The sequence below is a fragment of the Simochromis diagramma genome, unplaced genomic scaffold, assembly GCF_900408965.1.
Source record: "Simochromis diagramma unplaced genomic scaffold, fSimDia1.1 OVJJ01000486.1, whole genome shotgun sequence".
Classification (NCBI taxonomy): domain Eukaryota; kingdom Metazoa; phylum Chordata; class Actinopteri; order Cichliformes; family Cichlidae; genus Simochromis; species Simochromis diagramma.
This window is the reverse complement of record NW_024387047.1, coordinates 1,371,018-1,390,928: the sequence shown is the minus strand read 5'-3', so window position 1 is coordinate 1,390,928 and position 19,911 is coordinate 1,371,018. Positions and strand designations below refer to the sequence as shown.

The 19,911-nt window shown below is 42.3% G+C and overlaps 1 protein-coding gene and 1 long non-coding RNA gene across 4 annotated transcripts in view; one reads left to right on the top strand and one right to left on the bottom strand.

Moving 5' to 3' along the window:
• Positions 1–5,287: 5,287 nt before the first annotated feature.
• Positions 5,288–19,911, top strand: part of LOC120741750 (regulating synaptic membrane exocytosis protein 1-like) — a 110,244-nt gene continuing 95,620 nt past the window's right edge. For all 3 annotated transcript variants that reach the window (XM_040044784.1, XM_040044785.1, XM_040044780.1), the window contains exons 1-2: positions 5,288–5,463; positions 9,419–9,493. In XM_040044784.1, the coding sequence (XP_039900718.1) occupies positions 5,303–5,463; positions 9,419–9,493 (236 nt within the window). In that variant the 5' untranslated portion in view covers positions 5,288–5,302. The remainder of the gene's footprint in view (positions 5,464–9,418; positions 9,494–19,911) is intronic.
• LOC120741753 lies at positions 14,268–18,262 on the bottom strand. Its single transcript, XR_005697684.1, has 3 exons — positions 18,112–18,262; positions 14,881–14,883; positions 14,268–14,281 (listed from the first exon to the last, which is right to left on the bottom strand). It is a non-coding gene; the product is annotated as an uncharacterized LOC120741753 (long non-coding RNA).

Here is a 19,911-nt window from a genome sequence, read left to right as displayed (position 1 = left end):
TGAACAGCAGTTTTCAGATCTTGCCACAGATTCTCGATTGGATTTAGACACCAGACAGGTCAGGGATAAAGTTATTGAGAATTTTAAAGCAGGCTTAGGCTACAAAAAGATTTCCCAAGCCTTGAACATCCCACGGAGCACTGTTCAAGCGATCATTCAGAAATGGAAGGAGTATGGCACAACTGTAAACCTACCAAGACAAGGCCGTCCACCTGAACTCACAGGCCGAACAAGGAGAGCGCTGATCAGAAATGCAGCCAAGAGGCCCATGGTGACTCTGGACGAGCTGCAGAGATCTACAGCTCAGGTGGGGGAATCTGTCCACAGGACAACTATTAGTCGTGCACTGCACAAAGTTGGCCTTTATGGAAGAGTGGCAAGAAGGAAACCATTGTTAACAGAAAACCATAAGAAGTCCCGTTTGCAGTTTGCCACAGGCCATGTGGGGGACACAGCAAACATGTGGAAGAAGGTGCTCTGGTCTTTTTGGCCAAAATGCAAAACGCTACGGGTGGCAGAAAACTAACACTGCACATCACTCTGAACACACCCTCCCCACTGTCAAATATGGTGGTGGCAGCATCATGCTCTGGGGGTGCTTCTCTTCAGCAGGGACAGGGAAGCTGGTCAGAGTTGATGGGAAGATGGATGGAGCCAAATACAGGGCAATCTTGGAAGAAAACCTCTTGGAGTCTGCAAAAGACTTGAGACTGGGGTGGAGGTTCACCTTCCAGCAGGACAACCACCCTAAACATAAAGCCAGGGCAACAATGGAACGGTTTAAAACACAACATATCCATGTGTTAGAATGGCCCAGTCAAAGTCCAGATCTAAATCCAATCGAGAATCTGTGGCAAGATCTGAAAACTGCTGTTCACAAACGCTGTCCATCTAATCTGACTGAGCTGGAGCTGTTTTGCAAAGAAGAATGGGCAAAGATTTCAGTCTCTAGATGTGCAAAGCTGGTAGAGACAGACCCTAAAAGACTGGCAGCTGTAATTGCAGCAAAAGGTGGTTCTACAAAGTATTGACTCAGGGGGCTGAATAATTACGCACACCCCACTTTTCAGTTATTTATTTGTAAAAACTTTTTGGAATCATGTATGATTTTCGTTCCACTTCTCACGTGTGCACCACTTTGTGTTGGTCTTTCACGTGGAATTCCAATAAAATTGATTCATGTTTGTTGCTGTAATGTGACAAAATGTGGAAAAGTTCAAGGGGGCCCAATACTTTTGCAAGCCACTGTAGTTGTCTGTAATCTTGAGTAACATTTACAACCTGTTTCTGAAGCAGGAGAAGACACTGCTGTTATGGAACATATTTTGTCTGGTTCCTGTATTGATGAAGTCAACACCATCAGCGTTTAAGAACTATCAACCAACTGCCATCATGTGTGATAAAGGACAATAAAGGACAGGATGAGGGCATGGTGTCTATCTGGGTGTCCATGCTGAAAACTGGATGAACTGGAAGACCAACACAGTAACAATATACAAAAAGAGGAAAATGATTTTCATTGCTATAGTATGTTGTGTTTAAATTATTGCATTATCCATGCTGAAGTTGGGCTTATACTTTGAAATTAAATATCAGATTGACTTGACATTGACATAATACCCCTGTGAGGGTGTTAACTTTTCTATGGATTGCAATCAGCCTGTGGAAACAGGAATTTTCTTTTTTACAGAATTCTGAAGTTATTGAAAGACTAACTCAAAAAGGAAAATTCAAAGGGCTTTTACTTTAAAGTCCAAAAGATGACGGCCTAGATATTGATAAGGTACTATTAGAGGGTGTGTCCTGTGGATCTAACGTGTGGAAACAAGACTAACTAATATTTGTTATTATGAGCTAAATGTGTTAATGCTGAAGCTGAAGTCAATCGATGTTGGCCTATATTTTTAAATCAGATCTTGCTTATAATAATAAGAAATAATCGTATTCTGTAAAAAATGACACATTGGTTAAACAGCTTCATTACCTGAATAGGTCATTTTGAAATGCTCTGACATCATGTTAATCATGATACATTTGCAGTGTTACACTTAAAAATATTGTGGTGTCTTCAAAGTCTGAAAAGAAAATAATAATTTTCTGTGTTTTTATTAACTTCTTGTTTTCTTTTACATACATCAAAGACTAAAGACATTTTTAAGCACTTAAAACCTTCCACTCAGTGAGGGTCCAGCCCTCAGTGTAACTGTACTACATTAAACTCAGAGTGTTGGGTCTGTGTTTCCACAAGCCCCGCTAATTCTAGAGACTTATTCATCATGAAGAAAACAAGACAGTCGATCGATCGATTATTTGCGCAAGGGAGGCCTTGTCTGTGTCCACCACGAAAATGACCCCCAGATCTGACCTCCTCCTGCTACCTTTTATTGAGAGACAGTTCACACAAAACACGTCAGAACAAAGCCACGCCCCCTTGGTTCTAAGACAAAGCATTTTATGTATATGTGTGAACTTCTGTAAGAGTGTGTGTGTGTGTGTGTGTGTGTGTGTGTGTGTGTGTGTGTGTGTGTGTGTGTGTTATGTGAGAATGTGTGTGTGTGTGTGTGTGTGTGTGTGTGTCAGACCTCCTGCTGACCAAAGGGTCGTAAACCCAGGAAGTTTACATCAAAAGAAACAGATCTTTCAGATAGGATGTATCTACAATAAAACCTCCCCCAGCACAGAGTGGTTGGAGAGGTGGTCAGGATCAAAGGAATGGCTTTGATCCTACTGCTTGAACTAAGACTGTACAAATTTAAGAAACACAATGGCAACATTCAACAATTAGACTTAACACAGAGTTTTATGTGAGACAGGTGTGGCTGGATGAACTGTACAGTTAGTCTCCAACAATAATTTACAAAAACATTATTTGACAGTCACTTTAGGCTAAGGCGGGGATGTTTTTGGTGTCTCGTGTGTCAGCGTGCCACTGGCTCTCACCAGTGTGCTGACCGTGGTACTGAAACAGAAACTGTGAGTTTACAGTGAGGTCTGAGCTCCTGAGGTTTACAAAGCAACATGCAGAGGTCTTTGAGAGGAACTTAATGAGGAACTTATGGAACTTTGTTTATTTCGGAATCAAAATATGCTTAATAATAAAGCGAAATATATTCTTTTTTTCTTGCCAAATCTGCATTTCTGGCTAAAAATAGACGAGATGTGTTTCTATATTTAGATCACTGTAACACACGATCTTGTCTCACACAGTTTGTGGGATCTACAGTCCCCATCTGCGGTTTATCTCCCGTATATGAATAGGACAGTTTCGGCAGACCACACATTCTGTAATTAGAGGGTTGCATACTGACATACTGTAAATGTCACCTTATAAGCGTACATATGTGGTAAACCTCACGCTCCCTTCTGAGTGTTTTTCAGCATGGGGAAGTACTGTGTGTAGTGGGAGTAAGGGTTGCTAGAAGGGTAGACAAGGAGGAAAGAAAGGAGAGAGAGAGAGAGGAAGGAAGGAGGGAGAAAAAAAGAGAGATTCGCGTCATCCTAACACGCAATCATTGGTGGGAGAGGAGGAGGAGAGTCCCTGCACTCTTACTGCAAAGGGTTTCCTGCAGTGCTAGAAAAGGGTTCTTTAGCCCTGCATTCATTCATTTAAATCCAGCCTGTGTGTTTTAGATTTCTCCCTTTTTATAAGAATTTTGATTCATAATCTTTCTGTCACTGTATTTTTTCTTTTCTGTTCTGTATGAGAAAGCCTGGAAATAACAATGGAAGAAACAGCATCGCTTAGATTTGGAGCCATGGAAGGTGTAAATAGCTCTCATTGTTCACTTGAAGATCCAAACATGATTAACATGCTACTGTAAAGCAATTATTATATCATAAACATCTTTTAAAAAAAAACATATTTCTGCCTGCATGCATTGTAATACAATTGTATCTTTGCTGAAGTCCCTTGGTGTAAGCTGTAAATTTGATGTTATGTGTGCTACATAAACTGTATACTGAAAATGGATGAAATGTGAATCCAGTGCACAAATGCCTCCAAACTGAATTCTCTCTGACAGCCAGCAGCGGGCAACTCATTTGGTGGAAAAGAAGTCTGGTTGTATGGGGCTCCACAGGAAAATAGCTGTTTTCTGGATCCTCAGTTTTTTGACCCTCAATTAAAGCTCCTTAATGAAATATAAAATGTATCCTAATTAAGTCTAAATGTGGTTTAAACTCTTGAAACAGACAACAAGAATAAATTAAGAGCTACATATAATTATATAGTAATATGTAATAATAGTGTAATAAGGGTAAGATTAGCCCCAACCTCGACTCACTTTTTTAGATATTTTCCTTCAAAATATCCCGAAGCTACCCTGTTTTTTCTCCCACATTTTAATTATGATTATGAACCGGTATGTAGTGAAAAATACACCAGGACTTTTTGTTTTAAAACACAACGCTACGAATAAAAGGATTCGTGTTTGGATGCAGTCACGCGGCGTTAAACCCGCACAGTGGACCCTTAAAGGAACCCTTTATTTCCCGTGTGTGCTATAGACAGCCGTGAGCGCGCATCTTAACGGTGAGTGGAGCCCCCATTCTCAAATGAGGGCTGCGCACTCCCGCCGCAAGAGGAGTGAACGCGCTCGAGGGGCTGCGGTCCCATTGACTGTTTCGTCTCCCTGACAGCAGCATCAGCGGCGGCGCTGGAAAACAAGAAGTCGCCGCCTCGCCCCGCAGCCAAACAGCCGGCCCCGGCTCACCGAGCGAAGACCTGAGCCGCCTTTGGGGGACCCCCACCCCCCCGCTCCCCCCTCCTCCTCCACCTCCTCCTCCTCTCTGCCCGGCCTGAAGGAAGGAAAAGAGGTCCTCCTCCCGCGAGTCATCATCCCGAGCGAGCGAGCGAGCGACCGCCGGAGACATGGGCTCCCCGTGAAACGGAGGCGGTGGAGGGGAGAGGCGGGCGGGCGGGCGGTGGGAGGGGGGAGAAGACAGCGGAGCAGCAAGAGGGAGAAGGAGCGGCTAAAACCGGGAACCAAAGCGCCACATCCACCGCTACCACCACCACCACCTCTACTACTACTACTACTACTACTACCGCAGCTAGCGCCGAGCCCGCTGCCGCCGCCGCCCTGGGTGCCCCCCGCCACCGTCATGGGAACTCCGCATCAGATGCTCCAACCGCCGCTTTGTCCGTGGGCCATGTCGTGATCCGTGGGCTCCGCCAGCGGGTTTTCTATCCGTGATCCCGACCGAGGCTAGGAGGGAAGAGGAGGAGGAAGAGGAGGAGGTGGGAGAGAGGGAAGAGGAAGGGGGCAAGGTGGTGGTGGTGGTGGCGGCGGCGGCGGGGAAGATGTTTGCCTCGGTGGGCCCTCGGGGCGGCCCGCGCCCACCCGTCGCCCCGGCCATCCCGGAGCCGGACCTCAGTCACCTGACGGAGGACGAGAGGAAGATCATCATGGCTGTGCTGGCTCGGCAGCGGGAGGAAGAGGCGAAAGAGGAGGCCATGTTAAAGTAAGAGAGGGAAAGCAAAAAGATAGTGTGTGTGTGTGTGTGTGTGTGTGTGTGAGAGAGAGAGAGAGAGAGAGAGAGAGAGGGGAAGACTAGGCCTGGGCAGTTTCCATTCTGAAGTCCATGAAAGTCTGCTCTGTATGGACACAATGTGACAGCTGCAGGACCCGTGCTCCTCTCCACTGTATGTGATCATGTATGCATGTGTGTATGTGTGTGTGTACATCCTGCAGGTCCCTCCACACACTCACTCACAGGCCCACGTAGCCTGCAGCTCTGTGCCGGAGGAACCTCATTGGCTTTAGTCCATGCATGTCCAGTTCACAGATTTGGAACGCTCCTGTGGGGAGGCCCGCTGGATGTGAGGGCTCAGGTGTAACTTGTTAGGGGAGGGAAGAAGAAGAAGGGAAGGGGTGTGTCACCCAGCAGCAGCAGCAGCATCCTCCCAGATGAATCATACACATTTCTCTTCTGCACTTCTTTCCTTGAGATTGTCATCATCACCCAACGCCACTGCCCGAGTCAGGTGGAAAGTATTTGTACTTCCCCTGAAATATTTCAGCAGGAAATTGCAGGAGGCTCAGTGAAGCCTGGCGCTGAGAATAGTAAAGCCCTCCCTGTTGGCTTTTATCTGTGCAGCATCCATCTCAACAGCTGCTGTTCTCAGCTCTGGGGTGCGGTTGAGCCTTTCCCAGCCTTATGCACTGTATGTAGGCCAGTGCTCTTGCAGCAGACATCACACAAGCTGTTAAAGAAACAGTGGGCCTCTAGCAGGGAAGGAAAAGGTGCCTGTGTCATGTTATTTTGAATCAAGAGTGACTTACATCGCTGTGTGTATCCTACCTCTTCTCCCCCACATTAAATGGAGAAAAGTCTGCTCCAGTTTGTTGCAGCAATCGGCACAGGAACGAACCTATATGTTCACCCCCCCTCCACCATCCCCCACACTCCTTACCCCCCACCCCCAGGACCAGAAAATGCATCAAGTTTAAGCGACGCCTTTTCTCATGTTTTCTGCACGTTATGCACGGGAGCCGCACGCATGCATGTGCAAAGAAAGGCAGAACGACCCACCTAAGAGAGGCGCTCCTCAAGCTTTACGTCCCTGTTCTATTTTAAGCCCTCTGTGCAGAACGATGGCCCAGCACTGGAACGGAAGATCGATTCATTGCTTCTAAAGAAGGAAATGTCCAGTATACAGCTGCGGCCCTAAGTGGTTATGCATCATTTTCAGTGATGTAGAGCTGTGGATTCACTCATGTCATAGTGAAGAAGCTGCGGATAAGGCTGTCAGCACACACATGTCCAAGCCTATATAGGCTTCAGCACTGTTTCCTCTCACCAGTGTTGGGATTGAGTTAGCAAAGCAGTGTGTATGTGTGTGTGTGTGTGTGTTTGTGTGTGTGTGTTCGTACGATTGGGTCTGCACTGAAAAGCTGCACTGGTTGGTTGACTAATACATGCGTGCTAAGTGTACCAGGAGTAGGGAAGTGTGGGCTGTAATGAACAGAGGCAGAGAATACGCTCCACTTACGAGCTGTTTAAGATATACTCACATCAGTTTACTTTCTATTAATGCGCATATGTTCACAGTGCATGCGTGCAAACCTCACTTTAAAGCCACAGCAATAATGGGCATGATTTGTATTCTGCTTTCAATGATCTGAGGTAGAAAAATGGAAATCGATGGCAATAAAATGGAAATAATTTCAATAATCGATGAGTGGTGTCTCTGGCCACACTCTGGTTTAAATTCAATATAAAGGCATGTCATAATAGTACAAATGTGTGCATTTTATCCAGTGTTAAGCAGAAACTCCATGGCCATTACCCATTAAAACGGGGTTGCTGGTGAACCCGTCTAGGTTTAGAGTTATTGTTGGCTTCAAAGCCACATGCTGAATTGTACAAAGTCTCATACTTCCATTTTGGTATTACAGTGTTTCTTCTAGAAGCTTTTTCATTTCACTGTTCCATCCATCCATTTTCTCAAACATTGTCCAATTCAGAGTTGCCAGTCCTAGCTGTGATTGGGCAAGACCTGGGGTACACTCCTGACAAGTCACCAGACTATGGGAGGACTTTGGCTGCTCCAAACAGAAAAAAACGTCAACTTAACTCAAATCCTAGAAGCATCACCTGATGGGTGTACAATGTTGAAGTACTGTATGATAAAGGTTCCTCAAATTGATAACTTATTTTTCTATTTTTATAGAGGGCTCCAATGTGTTACCTTGAAGACAAAACACAGAGGAAACACCAGAAGCTCAAATAGATAAAGAATCTTTTGTACTATACATATGTGATATGTGCTCAAATTTGACTGCTGACCTGGTTAGAGTTAGACAAGCACCTCTTATGGAATTTCTGCTTGTCTGGCATATGTACGCCTTTAACAGAGGAACCGTGCATGTATGAGAGTTTATTTGAACTGTAACACCTTCTAGAAACACATCTTCTAGCTTCTGAAGATGTGCTTGTTTAGCCTGTGCCTAAGATACAACTTAGTAGTTCTAACCGTCATGTAGGCTATGAGGATGCTGAACTTTGCCTTTTGTATGATTGACAAATAAGTTGTAGTTTCATATAATATTGAATCTATTACTGTACCAAATATTAGGCTGTGATTTTACGCTAACACAGTGGAATCTTTAACATGAAATATTCAGCCTTGATGCTTGCTATGATGGATTACACAACCCAAGGATGTTTCGCTATGAGTTTTGTACCACGTACAAAGTAAAACAGTACTTTTTTTTACCCCCTTTTTTGAAAGAATTGTCATATTATACATCGGGGTAACCCAAGGTTCTCGAAGCTACCTTTACTGTCAGTGTATAAGCACTTAAACTGTCAGTAGAAGAGATATCTCGATTCCTGATGTGCCAAAAGTGTCTCATAATGAACGAGCAGGGTACCCACGGTATTGACAATAAAAAGAAACGTCTTCTGTTTTAGACAGCGTGGGTGTTGGCGGGGAATTCTCTCTTGAGTTCCCTCTGTGATCAGACTGATCAGAGCCTGCTGTTCATGTTTATGGATGAGATGGTTTTGAATCACACTGTGGATGTGTCAGTGGACATACTGAAAGCATGTCAGTGTTGTCTAAGGCCCGTCATCTATGCCTAGCGGTATCCCGATTGCTCCCAAGATAAAAAGTGTTGATTCGAACCTGTTTCAAGTAGATTTCTGCTAAAACTGAACAAGTAAAATTGAAAAAATAAAATTGAATAAGGGACAGCACGGTGGCACGGTGGTTAGCACTGTTGCCGCACAGCAAGAAGGTCCTGAGTTCAGTTCCACCATCAGGCCGGGGTCTTTCTGTGTGGAGTTTGCATGTTCTCCCCATGTTTGCGTGGGTTCCCTTCGGGTGCTCCGGCTTCCTCCCACCGTCCAAAGACATGCAGTTTGTGGGGATAGGTTAATTGGTTAATCCAAATTGCCCATAGGTGTGAATGTGAATGCAAATGGTTGTCTGCGACAGACTGGCGACCTGTCCAGGGTATACCCCGCCTCTCGTCCTATGACAGCTGGGATAGGCTCCAGAAAAGGACAAGTGGAAGCGGATGGATGAAAATTGAATAAGGACTGAGAAAACAATGCCCGGACACAAAGTTTTATGTAGATAACAAGATAATTATTGACATTACAAGCTAGCATGTAATGTGCCAAAATGAACCAATATGTAACTGAATTCTGGACTAATTGTCGTGCTTAGATGTTTCAGCTTATAGGAGAGAAACATTAAGACAGGTCTGCCATGCTTTGTCAGACAGTAGGATTCAGGGCAGATGCCTTGTAGAAGTTATAAAGGGATAGACGTGAACTTAACCCTAGCCTGTACCCCAAGGCTGTCACTGGTGACTTGTTCAATGTTAGGAGGACGAAGCACATAAATCAAACAAAATCATAGCAAAATGCTGGACTAACTGCACTTTTCTAACTTTGTGTTTTTCAGAGAAGAAAAGCCTATCCAAGCCAGAACAGTGAACCTGGTTGGACAGAAGAAACCCCCGCAGCAAAACGACGTCCGGTGAGTGCCAACAGCTACTCTTTAACCACCAGGTCAATACCACCCCATCGATGTGGAACTGGCCCTAAGTTGCTAAAAGTGCGAGCTAATATTTGCTTTTGCGTCACTTTAGCATCAAGTCGCCTTTCTGGCCTCAATCTCCAATCAAGACGGTGTTTCTCATGTTTGTTGTGAAATTCAGTTTTACACCTCAGATGAATCAGCGGTATTAAAGATAAACACGCACGATGGTGATTATTTTTTGCAAGTGTGACTCAAGCCATTATTATGCAATTTGCATAATACCTTAAGTGGAACAGAAATACACGGCACGTCATTTAGACTTTTAGATTTATTTTTTATATTTATTAAACTTTTATTTTAGCATTCTGTGTCTCTAAGACACACACAAACAGACCAATTGCTGTCTGTCATCTGTCAGGCGGCAACCTACAGAGCTTCCGCTGTAAAGAAGGACATGGTTGGTCTGATGAGTCCAGTCCAGAGCCTGAGTCATTAGAGACTAGCTGATGTTATCTTCCTCCTCCGTAGAGTGGCTGGCTAAAGGCTGGATTCAGATGCTCTGTGTGTCTCACAATTTGCTCGTCTCTTCTGCCAAAACTGCTCGTCTGGAGGAATGACTTCTATCATGCGGTTGTGTGACTTTCGCGTCATCTTCCTCTCACATGTTCGAACAGATTTATGCAACATGAGGCATCATTTTCCTTTAGAAAAAACCCACCTAAGATCCTTAAATCCAAGTTTCAAAAGCAAATGGGATTTATGTTTCGTTTTCTTGCCTTCTAAAATCAGATGCAATGTAACAATTTTTTTGATTTTGATTTTGATTTCTGAATTTATACAATCTTTGGCATTTCAAACTTAGTGATGGCAGAAAAAAACTTCCGGTTTCATTAGAAAAACCTGAAGATTGTCAGGGAGAGTATAGTGATTTGATTTCGTCCATATCTTAAATGCTTAGTAATCCTCTTGTTGTTTTAGCTGATATAATCTCTGCTGTCTAGTAACCTATAAGTGTTCAGTCTTTTTTATGGACTTGTCAGCTAGCTGTGATCCCTGTACTCTTCTGTTGAGCTGTGACGTTGAGGTCACAAAGCGCTGGGAGTTATGGGAAATGGTGCTTCCTAAAGACTGCTAAAAAGCTGAATTAGCAGCAATGTCTCAGCTGAAAGGCTTTATCGTTTCCTTTAGAATGAATGGAAATGTCAGTGGAGTATCTAAACTAGGTTTTGTTCTAGTCATGTTTACTCACTAGCTTTGTTGGTGGAAGCTGGTGCTGTACACAAACTTTTAGGATGGATGCATGCTTCTGAAGACACATAAAACAGTTTTAGGTAGAGATGAAGAATGAAAAGAAGAAACTGTTATGCTCACCTACTATGTAGCATAGAGAAGGTAAGCACTGTCCCTTAGCTAGCATAATGCAGCTTTCTACCTGGAAAACATTCTCCCTATATACAGTCAAGCTAACTGGCTGTTAGCTGTTTGGTGGCTGCTTGCTAAGTGAAAATGAGGTCTCTTCCAGTTAGTTATTTTTTTCTTTTAACTCTGTTTTATATTTCATTCACTGTAAAAGAGGATACAGCAATCTAATAATACCTTCTTCTATAATAATCAGTCTCTCTTCTCTGTCAAAGGTTAGCATGATCATATATTGCACTAAAGCTAAACTTCAAACCAAAGATCTTTATCACACTTGCACTTTAATTTAGTATTCATAATTATTATAGTAATATATTATTAGTATTCAATCACTTGTAACTACGAATCACTATATTTTTGTTAGCTTAGATTTATAGTTTGGCTCATACTAGATTTATTGGGCTGATGTCTAGACCCATTTTTTGGGAATTAAGATTTCTGATTAAGATACATATCTATAGAGATCAGCCTGTATTCTTTACATAATACACCATATGGACAACAGCTTGGGAAACCTACACATTAGTCCTGCAGGAGCCATGGAAACCCATGCCACGAGGCTTCTGGTGTACAGTTTTTATGCTAACCTTAACACAGGAGGTTTGTACCTGTGCAGGTATAGGAGCTGATCACTGGTTTCCTTTATGCACTGTGGGCCTTAGCACTCAGTGACCCCGCTCTGTGATGTTACGTGAGTTCATGGCTGAGTGGTTGTGGTTCTAAAATGTTTTCACTTTGTAAAAATACCACTTACATCAAGGAAACATCATGGGATCATGGACTCTCTATTATGGGGAAAGAAATTTCACAAACTGACTTGTTGCAGGAATGGTATTCTATTACAGTACCATGCTCGAATTCAGTTTTTTAGATGTTGTCCAATACTTTTGTCTGTCTTTTACGTATGCAGTTTCAGCATAGTGTACATATAAAAGAAAAAACACTTGAACTAGACTGAAATAATCCAGTGTCATGTTACTGTGTGGGACATTTTGCTGACATGGTTTGGGTCCATTTGTCCCCTTAGAGGAGGCAAACTCATTTTACATTGTGGGCCACGTACAGCCCACTTTGATCTCTAGTGGGCTGGATCAGTGAAACTCCCCCTTTCGATAAGTGTAAAGAAGTATAACTACACACTTAATCATAATGTATACTTTATTGATCCCCGTTGGGAAATTCCTCTCTGCATTTAGCCCGAGGAGCAGTGTGTACGGATGGTACCTTGCTTAGCTGTAATCAAACCCCCGACCTTTCGATCATGGGGCCACCACTATACCTACTGAGCTATCCCTGACCCGATACCTGAGACATCTTAATATTATTATACAGAAAAAGTTCTAGTAGTGCATTGGCCAGAATAACCTGTTATTATTAAATAGAAACATTTTGTTAATTCACTAAAAATTAATTTTTTCTATGTGGCCCCATTGTAAAAAACTGAAATTTCTATAGTAGATAGTGAAAAACAGGAACTTTCCTGTCATTTCAGTGTTAAGCTATTACTTATTTACTTTTGTGTCATACAAATGGTCATGGGGAAGGTCTTTATCAGTAGCAAAAGCTGTTCCACCTTTAAAAATACAGTTAAAAGTCCAAAACGTATGCCCTCTTTCAAAATCTAATCTAGTGGGCCAGATTTGGGGTCTTTGCCGGGCTGATTTTGGCCCCCGGGCCCTATGTTTGATACCCTAGCTTTAGGGGAAAAAGCCACTGCAAATCAAAATAAAGTTTTTTGGGGTGATCACCGTTATCCTATGACAATAAGACATTTTTATCCCAATGGAGTGTTCTCCTAGAATAACACTACACCCATCTATAAGGTATATGGGTCACTGAATGGTTTGATTAGTGTCAAAATCATCAGATCTCAATCCAGTGTATAATGATTGGAGATTTTAGACAGACATGTCAAAAGATATGTAAGCTGTCTTCCTGTTCTATAGATATATAACCAGAATACAATTTGAGCCCATTAAGACAGTTGAGTCGAGTCTCCTTGAGTCACACTCATTGGCCAAGGCTCATTCAGACTCGATTCAATATAAGTTTACTCACCCAGCGTTATCTCAGGATGGTGGTGCATTAGATGAGACCTCTTACTCATAGCATTCCCACAGTATTTTGATTTATTTAACAAAATATCAATATTTGGTGTCCCTGTATTGCTGCAGAAATTATTGTGAGATATACAGTACCGATTGTTTCTTCCACCCCTTGTCAGTACTTTTCAATAGAAATGATATATCGTCAGGCTGAGCTTTCATCTATAGGGTGAAGGTCCTTTTGTTCAGTATATCATTAAATGTTTTCATGGCATACCTACAAACAATGCTTATCAGTAAAGTTACTTCTTCCTGCCGTCTTTATTCCAACTTTGGAATAAAGTACTGCAAATTATTTTGTCGTAGTATGTTGTTGGTTTCTTAAGGAAGTGAAAGTCAAAACTCAACATTAACCAGTAGAATAATGTTCAGCTTTTCAATAGGCATCCTTTAGTTAAAACAGTACAAAGTTATGAAAAACTGGACACAATCTATTATTAAAAAAGTCAATTATGAGTTTGATCCAGGATTGTATGAAGGAACGTCTGTTTGCTGAGCTTGTGCAGTCGTTTGTTGGCGAATATGATAATAAGGCAATCCAAGTACGCCAGAACCTTGAACCTTGATCATAATACTCGCATCAATCAATTATCTAGGAAACTCCAATAGTTCTGTATTGACTAACGTTGCAAAAATGAAACTTTCATGTGTAGATTTATTGTGTGAAATATACTTTGGGCTTTAGCGTTGCCAGCAAAACCTATTTACTTCTACATACTTGTAAATTGAACACTCCAGTTCATTAGCAAGCTTTCCAGCAAACATCCTACTGAGAGTGCAGGTGGTTAGAGGTTAGCTTTCTCCGAAATAACCCTTCCCATCTCATCTCCAATTAGTGGGAATTGGATGCTTGATGGGTTGGTCAGAAACAATTCTTTATAATGGAACTGCTCAGTGATCATCTTTCCACCGCTGCGTGTGTGTCTGTGTGTGTGTGTTTTAAAGTCTGCTTATTTGATCAATAGTCGTTAATACAGACCTGAATTGCCAGTGCTGCTTTAAAAACACTCTTTGATGTCATACGAGGACCCCCGTCTTCGTTGGCTTATTTGTGGACTGAAAACCGGGTTTCCATGCATTCCTGTTTGCAGTGACGTTTGCAGCCAGAAATAGTTTTTTTTCTGCCACACAATGATCAAAGGATAAAGCTTGTTTATGTTGTATTTGCACTGTATGTGTGTTGGAGTGTGTGTGAGTGTGTCGCTGGATCAGAAAGTGAGGTGGGATTACAGAGTAAGTCAGCTGGAGCACATCTGCTTTTCTGAGGAATCCCACAATATGACCCTCATTTTTAACATTATACAATCTGCGCTTATCTGGTTAGTGTTCCCCACGCAATTCCTGTGAACACCAGACGTTACAGTCACTTTTCCTTCAGCCTTTCATGGGGCACTGAACTGGGACAGAGACAATATCACGTTTGTAAAGCAACCACTGGAATAACTGCTGAGCTACTATAAGCACACATGTAATTTCTGAGATTTGGTTAAATTTAAATAAAAATGCATTGGGCAGACACCACCTAGCAGCGTCTGGGGCTACAAAATTGAACAAAATGTGAAAATGTCAAAAACCTCACTTCCTAGATTGGCCACTTGAGGCACCTTAGAGTTAAAATACCAACAAAAGCAACAATTACGTTACACCCTGGTATGAGTAAATGATACTTTCATCTTTCATAACAACTTTAGGTTGTTGGATTATTTTTTAACCCGTCCACCTGGATAGTGGTAAGACTTAAACTCAGAGATTGCTGTGCTTTCATTTACAGGTGTGGTGATGAAGCTGTAGCCAATCACTATATGCCTTATCTCAGCTTTTAATCTTTACTGTGATCGATAATCTCTCCTTAGCTGTAACTGGCTTGTGATAGGATAAAGTTTTTAATTCCTATCCAAACACTAGGCTGCACTTGGGTTGAATTTATAGTAGTAGTATAGCTTAACATTACTTAAAAATTATCTTTTCCAAAACAGATCAATAGTTTTGCATTTTCCTCTTTGCTAACATAGTGTCAGTAATATTTAGCTGTAGCTAAATAGCTACAGCAAGAGAAATTAAAAGAGTGCATCTAGCACAGTCAGTCTAAAGACCCTAGATAACATGGTACCTGGTTTGAGATGAGATGAGATGAGATAGCCTTTATTTGTCAGTTGCAGGTCTTTTGCCCACAACCGAGATGACAGACCTTGCCGACCGTACATACAATACACAAACGTCACATTGGGGAGACAGGTCAGGCTAGGTAGCGAGGAAAAAAAACATTGAAATGTGTAACACAGAAGGATAATACAGGAATGCACAGATATCAACACACCATAGCACAATAAACACAGACAGCAACATGGGAAAGAGTTCCAGTGTGTACATCTGATCTGGGACCGCTGCAATCTTTCGACTGCGCCTCCAACTGACCCGATGTCCACATCAGAGGGGAGGTAAGCGTTGGAGGTGGCGTTGGATCCGGGGTAGGGAGGGTGATGCGTCAGTGAGTGCTTATCAGTATCAGTATATGTATGTGTGTGCGTGTCCAGAGTTCAGCTGAGACAGTGTCCTTCGCCCTGCCAGGCTAAGTAAACAGTCTTCCAGCCAACCCAGGTGGCCTTGTAGGGAATGGGAAGGAACAGACTCAACACAGTCGTTATCAAGGAGTTTTTGTTCGGCTCCGGCCTTGAGCCCACAGCTGGCACCGAAGGGGTAGCCGGATTATGATGGTAATTTTTCTTTTGTGACAACTCATGAGAATTTCAAAGCTGTTCTTTAACACTCTGACACTGGTCTCTCAATCTCCCGTTGGAGAACCGCGAGCTTCCCGATGATGGTATCAAACTTCAAAGTTTGTAACCTTTGAAGTCTTTTTAGCTTATTGTAGCTTATCATAGTGGCTAATAAGCTGGTCACCTACTTACCAAGTTGAGTTAGCATTGTTAGCCAGAAAGATAAAATCTTATGAACAGCATCTATTGCCAATTAGCAGCATATAAGGTGTCTCAGCTGTGGAATCTTGTTGGCTGTTAGGTAAATATGTGTCTGGTGAAGTTGGCAGAAAATGATTGTTTAATTAATTAACATTATGGTATGGTGCTCCATTCTTTTGATCAACTCGATATGAGCTGATCAACTAGTTATTAAGTACACCTCAGTGTAGTGTTTACTCACTGAGAATGGTAATTCTTAAGAATTTAGAGATTGTGATTCTCTTATCGATTCTCATTGGCTCATTTGCATTGCAAAGTGTGTGCATGTTGGAGGAATTCCCCCTTTTTGTTGTGATCAGAGTGGAGTGGATGTATTACACATATTACACAGAACACTTTCCTTAAAAGTAATTCAGTTTGTTACTCCCAGGAGACAGTAATTCATTACACTACTCAATACATTACTTTTGCATTTCTCTATAAAATGACCTGAAACACATTGTTTTATAATTAGCATTTAACAATTTAAGCCAACAGGCTAGAGGCCTACACTAACACAAATCCCTATCCTAATGAGGACACGCATATGATCTTTCTGTTAGCATTTAGTTATGAATACGAAGCAAAGATGGAAACCAGCACAAAGAGACTTTAAAGCCATCGCCACGGTGATTTACTGTTGAAAAATGAGCAGGTAGAAATGGAGGCTACAGTCTGACTGCTCATCCATTTGTTACCTGTTGAAGTTCAGGGTCTGGCTGCTGGGCTGGGGTCAGCATTCACTCAGCTTTAACATCACTCTGGGTTCCTGGCTAGTTTAGCCTTAGCATGCTGTCTGTGCAGGTGCCGAACTATAATCAGCTGATTGTAGCTCAAGTACAAGTGGAACCGATAAGCGGAATCGTTAGGCAAACAGACTACTGGGAAGTGTTTCTATACAAGAACTGCTTCTGGATTGACATCCCTATAACTCGCAGAAATATTGTAAAAACCGTAGGGAGCAAACCTGGCTCGTGATTGTCAGTTTATGCCAAACGTTTGTCAGGTTGATTAGCTCAGTAGTCACAGCAATAGACTTCTGGTGAGCTGCTGGTTGAGCTGCTGGTAATCTGAAAGCTTTGTGAGAAAAAAACATTTTGTTCTAGACTTGAATATTGTGCACTTTTTCAGTTAACCTAATGGCTTCGTTTTCAATCTATAAAAAAAAAAACCCATAAAAAATAAAACCAGGAGTTGTAGCATTTTCTCTGTCTGTATGGGAACAAGTAACCCTTCATCTGTAGTTAATCACCATATGCAGGGCTTTCATCCAGTTATTTTAGTATTGTCACAATGTACGTCAGTAAAGAACTTGTGTTATTTTCAATGAGCATGTTTTGTTTTATTAATATTTTATCATATTTTGCACAGTGACCTGTGTTTATTAGAATACTAATTTGCCAAAATTAATTATCTTAATAATTACCCAGGCTTTTATGAAATTGAATTTCAACCTTTTTTTGTGTAAAGTTATTGAAATAATTACATGACATTTGGAAGTATAGCCTTCATAATATTGATTGATTATTGTCTCTGATTAGGGTTGACACTTTTTTGGACTGTTCCCATAGTCCAAAAATCTTCATCGCTCCCCCAGAGCTAATGTCGAGGCAGCATGGATGTACTGCGGTGTAAGGATGTTTACACCTCACATCAACAAATGCGGTTGGCCAGGTGTCCCCTGATGGCAGGGTACCATGGCAATGGCCCAGCAGCCCCATAGTAACCTCGGTGAGCCCTGGGATTGGCGAGGAGTCACTTCCTTACTCCCTACAGGGATTGGCAGTTATCCTGGTCTTCCCGCAAGTCTCTGCTTCAGCAGGGATCTGGAAGGGACCTGACACACGCTCACATTTCTGTACGTGTGAGAGGTTTCCATGCGTACTGAATAAGACTCACAGTGAGCATCAGATACGTGAATGGTTTTGACTGGAGGTTGCTATACAGACATCAGCAGAAAGGATTGAAATGATATGATATGATTAGCGTGACTCAAACAAAGATGTTCAAGCGTGTAGCTTAGTGTTGCACTAAAGAACGTTTTTTGTCATGAACACAAATATGAACCCTTTTTCTAAAACATCACGCATGGACCATGCACATGGACCATGTGCATGGTCCATGGACCATGCACATGGTCCATGTGCATGGTCCAAAACTTCATTGTTTTTCTCAGTGACAATCCATTGATTGTCACTGAGAAACAGTCAACTTATTTGCCCTTAAACCAGTCGCCACTTTTAATACGTAAAAAAGCAGCAGAGAAATTTAGTGAAGAAACAGCTAGAAAAATCACAATGCAAAGGGAAGAGAAGCTTCTGGAGGCAGCAAAATAACTTGCGTTGTGCAAGGGTGCTGGGTCAAAATTTCTCTGAATTGTTACTGGAGGAATAAGGCTTGTACAGATCAGTTCTGAATCTGTTTGAGATGCATGATTTAAATATACCCTACCCTTGGATGCCACAGCGACTCATCTGCCTCCACCTCACCGTATTCTCTGTGCGCCTCTGTCACGCCAACCCTCTGTATATCCTCCTTCACTACATCCATGATTCTCCTCTGTAGTCTTTTCATCCTGCCCAGCAGCTCCTTATTCAACATCCTTTTCTAATATATCCACTAGTTTCTGTTTTAGTGTGTTTGGTATTTAGTTTTACTTCGTGTCCCTCCCAGCTACATAATTCACCAAACTTAAAAGTCAAAACTCAAAAGGCTAGCTCAAAGACTCAAAGACAAATTTTCTCATTCCTTCCAGTTTTCAACCAGCCGCCCAGCCCCTCCCTCAAAAAAGTTTACGAATCAAAACCATCGCCCAAAAACCAAGATATAAAAGAAACTGCATCCTGTCACTTTTGTACACCACGACAAATATTTGCACACTGTTGTCCTTTTATATTTATATGTATAGGGATGGGTATCGTTTACCGGTGCCAAATCGGTACTTTTGAAACGGTGCCGGTGCTTAAACGGTGCTGAAACCGGTGCTTAAAGAATGGAGAACACAAAATTGGTCCAAAAACCTCCCATGTTCAGCTGTTTTTTTGTAAAAAGATAACAATGTTAGCCTTTTCTGCAGCTATGGGGCATATATGGTATCACTCTTGGCTGGAAGCAGTGCTTAATCAATGGAAAAAACACAAACTTTGTCCAAAAACCTCTCATGTTTAACTGTTTTCCACTTTTTCTTTGGTCATTTTAGCCTTTTTGGCCACGGTGAAGGGAGTATCTGCCATCAAACAAGAAGACAGCCGCATGTAGCTATGATGATGTTTGCTAGTTCACCTTACATGCATTAATGTAATAACGTGGTTAGCCTACTCAACGTAAATTACACACGGACAACATTAAGCTACTCACGCAGAGAAGAACGACTGCTGCTGCCGTCATCATCCATCATCATTTCTGCTACACTGGCAGGGCTAGGGGCCAGGACTCTATTCTTCGGGTTTTTGGGGGATGTTGCTAACTCCGGGTCCGATAACTGGCAACCCACCCGCAGTAGATGTGCATGGTGTGAGGTCTCGCAGCAAGCTATCAAAAATGGCGCATTTCTCGGCTTTTAAAAAAACCGCTATGCGTCGCCAGGTGTTTCATTGGATTTGAGGCGTTACCTCCTTTGACAGTATCACAGTATCAGCTTAAAACACTTGTTGCAGGCTGCTGAGTTTGCATATTTTGCTGTGAAGTACAGCCATACTTTTGACCGCTTCGCCTTGGGCATTTTTAATCTGTAGCTCTGCTCTAAAAGAACGTACGTACCTGGACCCGCCTACTATCCTCGGAAACGTAAAATGATTGGCTAGAATCTAAAGTGCATCACAGCTCAGGAAAAAAAAAGCACCGAAATAAAGCACCGAAATAAAGCACCGAAATGTGCGCTGCTTTTCGGTCTGGTTACTACCGTTTATGTCAGAACCGGTGCCATCATGGCACC